The sequence below is a fragment of the Pseudochaenichthys georgianus genome, chromosome 11 (genome assembly GCF_902827115.2).
Source record: "Pseudochaenichthys georgianus chromosome 11, fPseGeo1.2, whole genome shotgun sequence".
Lineage (NCBI taxonomy): Eukaryota > Metazoa > Chordata > Actinopteri > Perciformes > Channichthyidae > Pseudochaenichthys > Pseudochaenichthys georgianus.
This window is the reverse complement of record NC_047513.1, coordinates 25,499,319-25,508,487: the sequence shown is the minus strand read 5'-3', so window position 1 is coordinate 25,508,487 and position 9,169 is coordinate 25,499,319. Positions and strand designations below refer to the sequence as shown.

The following is a 9,169-nucleotide window of genomic DNA, read 5'->3' as shown; positions in this document are numbered from 1 at the left end:
TGTTATCTGATCTTATCTTAAAATAATACATTCACATATTACATTTATTATTATTATTATTTTAGAGTTATTAAAAAAGACAATTTTCAGAGTGGATCTTGGGAACATTTTAGCGATTTTTTAATGAAAATATCAAAAATATCACCAAGCAACTGGAGTTCAAAGTGTGGGCATATCAAAAGCTAGTAAAGCCAATAAGAATTTGACTTATAGCTACAATTTAAAATCTATTTGTGATATTAGTGAACTGATCCTGTTGTGCCTCGTACATTATATGTGTGTTTCTGCATATCACATAGCTCTATGCTTCTATAATGCATAATGTCAAACTGCCAATAGGATTCCTCCGTCAGCTCAGCAGCAGGTTAGGTGACACAGTAACTCAGTAACAGTGAGTGTTGGCAGCCTCGCCTCGCTTATGGACGGCTGCCCGGCTCCACTGTTCGTCATCGCGTTTTTTCCAGCGTCCTCCTGCGTATGCATGTATGCGACCGACGGGCTGACTTCATAACGCGGGGAGATGAAAAGAGGAATGGGGCAGTGAGATCGGATGTGCACCAGAACTCGGTAGGCTATAAATTGCACCATCAGTGTTATTATTATCTTCACACGCGGGCCATGCAGACAGTGCGTAAAGAGGCGATGCGGTAGGTAGTGCAGGCTGCTGCTGATGCTGCTCTCCGATCAGCTGTTATTTTTGTCTTGAGCATCATCGCCGTGAAAGATCGAGACCAAGGGACACCACCACCGCAGAACCGGATAACAGAGGATGGAGTTCAAGCATCTGGTGGAGTCGGCGGAGAAGTGGTGCTCCGGTAACCCTTTCGACCTCATATTCGCCGAGGAGGACGACGAGAGGCGGCTGGACTTTTACGCAGAGCCCGGCGTCTCCTTCTACGTGCTGTGTCCCGGAGGCAACGACAGTTTCGTAAGTGTCTGCAGGGCCCTCACTCTGTAGTGTGTGTGTGTTTTATTGTAGGTGGGTTGGAGGTGGGGTTGTCTCGGTTTTGTTGATGGACATGGGAGAGCAGAGGGGGGGTTTGGGCGATGATGTCATTTAAATTTGGAAGCACACCCACCCCTCTGTCGATGGTGTTTTTTCCTCCATTATAATCAACTGCGATAACCCTCTGAACCACAGCACCGTCATGCTAGCCAGGTTAGAGAAAACACCAGGCCTGTCACTTTCAAAATAAAAGCCCTGCAGACCACCATGTTGCATTTTGAGCACAAACAGGGCCTGTCAAATTCAAATGGAGAAATATATGTATGTGAGGGGATAGGTTGCTTATTCTGCTTTTCTCTAAACATTTAATTTAAATTACATGCATTTTTGAGTGGAGGCCAATGCTAGCTGTCAAACAACTCAAACTAATATTAAACTAGTGTGTCTCCATAGTTGTCCCACTAAATATGTAATTAAAGGTCGATGCTCTGTACACATAAAGTGAATTATTAACAAGGGATGCATTTTCACATCATTATTTTGAAGGAACTATTGCCAGTCTTCTGCTCTGATCCAAATTATTCCAGTAAAACCACTATAAATGCCGCCAAAGAAGAAATAAAGTAAACAACCAAATGTAGATATGTGATGCTGTTCAGCTGTATAACCTTCTAACATGATGGTCTTAAATATGTCTCTCTAAATTCCCTACACTGGAATATAGTAGTAATAGCCAAACACATAGTTTGTTTGCCAAACATGCATAGGCCAAAGTAATACCAGGGACAGACTTAAGCACCTTAAATGTATACTATCCCCATAAATCCAGACACAGTAAGAACGATATGAGCTCAGCGTCTTCAGTAGTAGTACTTCTTGACACTATATATGGTATATTGAGCCATACACTCTAGACCAGCATGCTGCAGTGAGCCCTAAAGCCCCAGAGGCCGGACCCGCCCTGCTCCCCCTCCTCCTGCTCAGTGACATGGGCTCACAGGGCGTAGGGTTGAGGAGCAGATGGAGATGACCCAGGAGCCAGGGCGCCTGTTCACTCAATAACACATTATGTCACAGACACGGTGTGTTGGGAGTCTGGACTGTCCTGCAGACAGAAGGGGCTTCCCATGGCTGCTGCTGGAGAAATATAGATGAGTGTAAATCCAGCTGTTGTGTAATCAAACCATCCTAATGGGGATATCATTAGACACACACACACACACACACACACACACACACACACACACACACACACACACACACACACACACACACACACACACACACACACACACACACACACACACACACACACACACACACACACACACACACACACACACACACACACACACACACACACACACACACACACACACATAAATAAATACATTATGTGGTTGTCTCAACTTCATTTTCTATTTTCCGTCCTTTTATTTCACTCTATCCCAGACGACCCTCCATTTATTTCTGTTTAATGCATGTTAAACCCAAACCCTCTACCGTCCTCTCACTGGAGGGCGCTGTGAGATCAGTCGCACCATTATAGCAGCTGCACATCATCACTGTTTTCCAGCTTTTTGATTTCCCTCAGGGCTTTGTAGTTTCAGTCATGGTCAGGTGATTCAGTGTTTAGCATCTGAAAAACAAGAACGGTTGTAAGATCTGCGGAGAGATTGGGTTTGGAACTGGAACTAACATCCCTGAGCAGGACAGGGCTCAATCTGGGGCCTGTTTGCAACACTGGGAAAGCAATTTCCCCTGCCTGGTCCACATGACTCTCACATGACTCCTAAAGCGATACCATGAAGGTGGGTCCCTTCATGTTATTAAAACTAAATTATTCATTTTAGTTTAAAATTCCATTCATTTACCCACTAATATTCATGACATTACGGGTTTTAATGGGATTTTAAGTAATTGATGCATAAATTAACATATTTTAACACATTAAGTCATTTAGATTTTTATGTTTGGCCAATTTAAAGGGGTTATCATCACATCACATCACATCAATACATTGTATAATAAGATGATAAAGTGAACATTATTGAGGTCATGTCCTTTTCACAAAAGATAAGTAAAAAAGATAAAAACTAACAGCACATGTATATAAATGATACGATAAGTTGATAGCGTAAATAAATTACAAATCAATGACACAACATAACTTGATTATTGTGACAGGGCTTGTTGTTGTCTTATTTGCGAAAATAACTCTTAACTATTTCATGTTATTATTAGACAGCAGCCAGGACTTTGTGTATCTGAGTGTAAAAAAAAACAACCTTGAATGTTTTGTTAGTCTTTCCTGTCTACTGTATGTCCTTGAAAAACACATCTTCCTCTCCATCTTGTTTAGTTGCTTTGTTCTTAGCTGTGCTGCACTTTCCTTGACCCAGCTTTACATATTTACTGGTGAAATCCTGAACGTTGTACGTCACTACAGCTGGACTGTTGTATCTAGTGTAACAATATGACCGTGCAGATTGTTAGTTAATTCACTAATGTGATTATATGAAGGGAAACAGTCTTACCTTGAGATATTTAAGCTTTAAGATACTCTTCTTTCTTTTACCCAAATACATGTAATGTTTGCTCATATTGGTTTACCCTTATTATAGTTTAATCATGAAGCCCACTTGCATCCATCTCTTTTATCCTCTTTCCTCCTTTTTATTTTATTTTATATATTTTCTTATAGCTAATGCTGTTGATATATTGTAATTTTAAGGGTGTCTATTACCATCTGGCCGGGGACAACAGCTGGAAATTAGCCATGTCGGCTAAAGCTGCTCCATTTACTGTTTTTGTGACAGTTCATCGATGGGGACTGTCCACGACACTATAAATAAATAAACTAAACTAAACATTAAAGAGGACATATTATGATTGAACATTTTCAGGCTTTTATTTGTATTTTGTGCCTCTATACTGTAACATTGCTCCATGCTTTAATGTTCAAAAAGCTCTTTATTTTTCTCATACTTTCTGTATTGCAGCACCTCTTTTCACCCTCTGTCTGAAACCAGAGCCCAGTCTGCTCTGATTGGTTAGCTGGCTGGCTCTGTTGAGATTGGTCAACAGTTTAGAGATGTCCCGCTACTTAGCCTATCACGTACAATGTGTTGGAGTGCTAGCCAATAGAAGTGCAAGTGTTACATATGGATGTCATTATGTTAAAGGAGTAAACAAAGGAGTCCAATCCAGAATAGGGAGAGAATCTGTGAAATGTCAGCATTTGCAGACCATTTTCATGCACAACAACCTTTATAACACGCTGCAGGGAAGGGAAAACCCCAAAAAGCATAATAATATGGTCTCATCTTTTGTCTGCAGCACGTGTGGAGTGAGAGTGAGGACTGCCTTCCCTTCCTACAGTTGGCCCAGGACTACATCTCCTCCTGCGGGAAGAAGACTCTGCTGGAGGTGCTGGAGAAAGTCTTCACGTCCTTCAGGCCTGTAAGAAAACAAGAACGAGTGACGCTGTTGGGATTCACTGTTTTCTCTCTTTAACATGCTGCAACAACACACGCTGACCTCTGCTCGCTGTGTCTGTTAGAGCCCTCATACATTCTGTTCTCTCTGCTGCAGACAAAACATGTACAACCCCACCCACAGCTCGGACTTTTTATTGTTTCCTTCCATTATTATGGTCTTTTTGTGAACTCTCGTCTTGACATTTAACGATAACACTATTACAGTTTCATACACATCAACAGTGTAGAGCAAGTCACTTCCAAAATGTAATATACATATGACTTATTACTGTCTTTTTTAAGTAATAAGTTACATTACAATATTACTGTCTCTAAAATGTAATGAGTTACACTACTTTTATATTACTTTTGAGTTACTTTCAACAAAATAACCTCAAAATAATGGCTAGGTATTTTAAATGCTAAAATGTAGTTTAGTGCAGCTCATTTTACATCCAGTGAAGGGCAATGTGGTACAGCATAACAACTGTGTAGGCCCTTAAGGCTACTAACAACTTTTATTACACGGCTTAGTTGAATACTCGATTCTGATTGTAACTTCTTAACATGTGACGCGTTGTAATACAGTATGACCAGTGTCAAGGACTATAATGAAGGTTGCTAAGGAGGATCAAGAAAGAGAAAGGAAAAGAGGTTAAAAGACGGAGCGCTGGACGTCCGATAAATCATCAGAAGAAGGCAGAGAGGAAGTAAACAATAACAGGAACAAGGAATGGGCTCTGTATTTTGTTTAGTATGGCCGTGTAATAAGCGGGATAATGTGCAGCGAGGCGGTCAATATGGGGAAAAGAACACCCTGAGCCTGAAGGGTAAACTCCAGGTTTACTAATGAGACGCACAATTTTTCTCTGGTGTCGGAATGTCTCGCGATGTTAGTGGATTCTTAAAAAACAAAACACCATTTAATTTCGGGTTAAAATGTGTTGTAACTGCGTTACTGAGAATTGTAATGGGTAATATATTACCCACATGTCATTAGTAATGCGTTACATTACTTCGTTACAGCAAAAAGTAATACATTACTGTAACTCCGTTACATTTGTAACGCATCACACCCAACACTGCACATCAATACTTAACATTCACACTAGACCTATTGTATGTGTTTTGTTAAGTTGCGTACTATAATTTCCCCACATTTTACAAACAACTTTCAAATCTAGAAAGTCCCTTTTTAATTTGGTCATATGTAATGGTGGCGTATCCCACATAAGCATGTGTCTGTCGGAAGGTGTAATCAATCGACTTTTTATCCAGTTTTAAGACTCATTTTGTGATGCAAGTTTTTGGGATTTAGTATGTGTTTGACAACATATTTGAACATGATAAAGGATTGTAGTCACAGGACTTTGTCACCAATTTGACCAAGCAGTAAGTTACAGCCAGAAAGCCCAAAGAAACACCGAATGTGAATGTGAAATAGCTTCATTCAGTGTTTTCACACATTTGTAATCACTGTTGTTTTTTGATAGTAGACCAAACTCTCAAACTCTGTCTATAATTATTATTATTATTATACAAATGACACACACACACACACACACACACACACACACACACACACACACACACACACATACACACACACACACACACACACACACACACACACACACACACACACACACCCCTCTTTAAGTTACAACCTTCTCCTTCCTCCCCTGTCACTGTAGCTGCTGGGTCTGCCAGACATAGAGGACGACAGTTTTGAGCACTACCACGCTGACATGGAGGGGGAACCGGGGCCGGACCACCAGCAGATGGGGGTCAGCCAGCAGTGATGAAACCCCGAGACGAGGCCTGCAGCTGGGTCAGAGCTGCTCCGAAGCTCTGGGCCTCAACTCATCAGCCCAAAACACTCTAATCCAAACACACACATACTTACGGCCAACTTGCTAAAAATGCACCACCATGTTCTTGAATGTCAGTGGCTTTGCTTCCCAAAGAGTGCACTCTGTTGCACTATATTGACCCCCCCCCAAACACACACACACACACACACACACACACACACACACACACACACACACACACACACACACACACACACACACACACATTGGGGCTACGTGAGCAGTAGCCACGTACAATGCAAGTTGTATCATAAATCATAATCATTCACCATCTGGTTAGTTAAAGTTCTATATTCAATATTACATCAGCCTCAGCTGGGTTTGTTATGCAGAAAAACAGAAAGATGTTACTGCAATACACACACACACACACACACACACACACACACACACACACACACACACACACACACACACACACACACACACACACACACACACACACACACACACACACACACACACACACACACACACACACACACACACACACACACACACACACACACACACACACACACACACACACACACACACACACACACACACACACACACACACACACACACACACACACACACACACACACACACACACACACACAATGTATACATCACTTCAGGGGACATTACATTGACTTACATGCATTTCCTGGAGACTTATCCTAACCATAACCAACACATGCCTAACCCTTAACCTTACCCTTACCCTAACCAAGTCTTCACCCTAATATTAATGATTCCCCTCCAATTTGTCCCCATAAGGGAGGCGAGTCCCCACACGTGACTGTGTAAACAGATTTAGGTCCCCACAAGTATAGTAATGCTAGGACACACACACACACACACACACACACACACACACACACACACACACACACACACACACACACACACACACACACACACACACACACACACACACTTCCCCCGTGACTTTGGAGATGAATGTGACCGATAACCTACTTTCTCTGCCAGTCTGTTGACACAGAGGATACAGGAGAGCTAGCTGAAAAAACGAACGGGCGAAAAACTGACAGTTTGTGGCTACGTGAGGCAACTGCAGTGACGCAGATTTAGAGAAAGCAAATAATAAAAAGAGGGGGAGAGGAGGAAGGAGGGGAAGTTTGACACTTCAAACAAGACGACACTGAGAAAACTGAAAAGTTGACTTAAATTAAATGTGTTATGTCAACAGATCTCACATAACTGCGTTGACATAATACATTTAAGGCAACGTTTCCTTTTTTTCAGTGAACTTAGGGATGTATAGCTGTGATGTAGATTCAGATGGGGCAGCTCTAAAACTAGTTTTAAATACATGGTTAAAATTGTCGCATAGATTACCGTAAAAAAAGCATTTTTACACCATGTGGAAATCAAAGTGTGCGGCTTTACAGTAGCATGGATCATTTCTTGAGGTTTCTTAATGTTTCAAAGGCAGTGCACCTCAAACAGTCACGTAATGAGGACGTTTTTAATCAATGTTACTATCATATGACCATCACAACAAAGGCCCATGCTGCAGCTTAAGCCCTTCCCCGGGCTCATTGTCACATGACACCCTTATGTCCTGTAGTCTTCCTGCTTGTTCACAGTGTGCCCTTCTTTCTTAGCACAGTTATAATGACTTCCCAAATCTAGCCACAATTTTGTTTTGGCGTGTGTTGTTTTTGAATTTATCGGCTCCTTTTACAAGGTTTTCTCTTAAAGCATAAAGTGCACACCTAATTCCCTAAATGATATCACATGGGGGGGGGGGGGGGAGATAATATGTGTTGCCTGCCACCTTCTGCCTGCCCTGTTATCTCTTATCTCAGTGTGTTGTCTGTCACATCCAGCGCAACGCTTCCTCGCCTTTCAAGCACACATGCAAGACTGTTTTCAGAGATTCATCTTTAGCCTGTTTTCTTTGGCTTGTAAATGTTGTCCTTTTTTATTTGAATGTGTTACCACGCAGTGCATATTTTGTTTGTCCTCCGATGTATGTGGAATTGTTCAATAAACCGTGTGAACAGAGTGTTCCTCGAGCATGTTTCTTTATTTACACAAGTTAATGGAAGACAAAGCGCCAAACATGTAGGGCTTTTGGTATCACAGTGGGCTGGTGACCTGCTGCTCTGCTCTGGTGTTGCTGGGATTGACGTCACGCGCCACCTGACGCTCACCGTCAGGGCTGCGTCAAATTGGAGACGGGTTTGCAGACAGGAAGCTACAGGAAGGCCTTCAAAGTAAAAGCACACATTGTATCTGCTAAAAAGGTGGTGGCTTTTTCTGAACTACTTACAAAAGCAAAATACTGGACTACCAAACTGTAGCCTATTGAAGATGTGTATCTATATCTGCAGAGGACTTTTAAAAGACACACATCATATGCAACAATATTTTACACATCTCTAATAGTGGAAGAAGTCCTTGTGCAATTCATGTTATAGTTTGTTAATTTTTTCACTTTTTGTGAGAATAATCAGACAACCCTCAAAAGTCTCTAGTTATTTTTTTTTAAATTTCAGTCACATTCAGTCAGAGCACAAAGGGGCAACAGGAAAACAGAATATTTAAACTCCTTTGTGACAATTTATTTGAGTGTTAAAGACTCGTAAAAGGGGAATTAAAAGAGACCATTTCCTCAGTGAGCGCAGTATTCCTTTTGTTTGAGAAACTAGTAGGAAGTAGTTTATGGTTTTAAATAATACACTGATGTATTATTTGATGTATGATATTTTAAAAACATGGAATTTATTTCACTAACATTTACTTTTACAGTTTGTAAACACATGTTTTGCACAAGTGGTGTGTTCACTGCTTTTACTTTGAAGGCGAGTGTATAATGTCCCGGTTAACTGCGTGTAGTTTGACGGAGCTGCTTCA

At 41.3% G+C, this 9,169-nt stretch overlaps 1 protein-coding gene across 1 annotated transcript; it reads left to right on the top strand.

Annotated features, from left to right (window-relative positions):
• Positions 1–134: 134 nt before the first annotated feature.
• Positions 135–6,731, top strand: mturn (maturin, neural progenitor differentiation regulator homolog (Xenopus)). The gene is made up of 3 exons (XM_034094270.2): positions 135–928; positions 4,286–4,408; positions 6,120–6,731. Exons 1-3 carry the CDS (start codon positions 770–772, stop codon positions 6,225–6,227), a joined length of 390 nt encoding a protein of 129 aa, XP_033950161.1. The 5' UTR covers positions 135–769; the 3' UTR covers positions 6,228–6,731.
• The last annotated feature ends 2,438 nt before the right edge of the window (positions 6,732–9,169 follow it).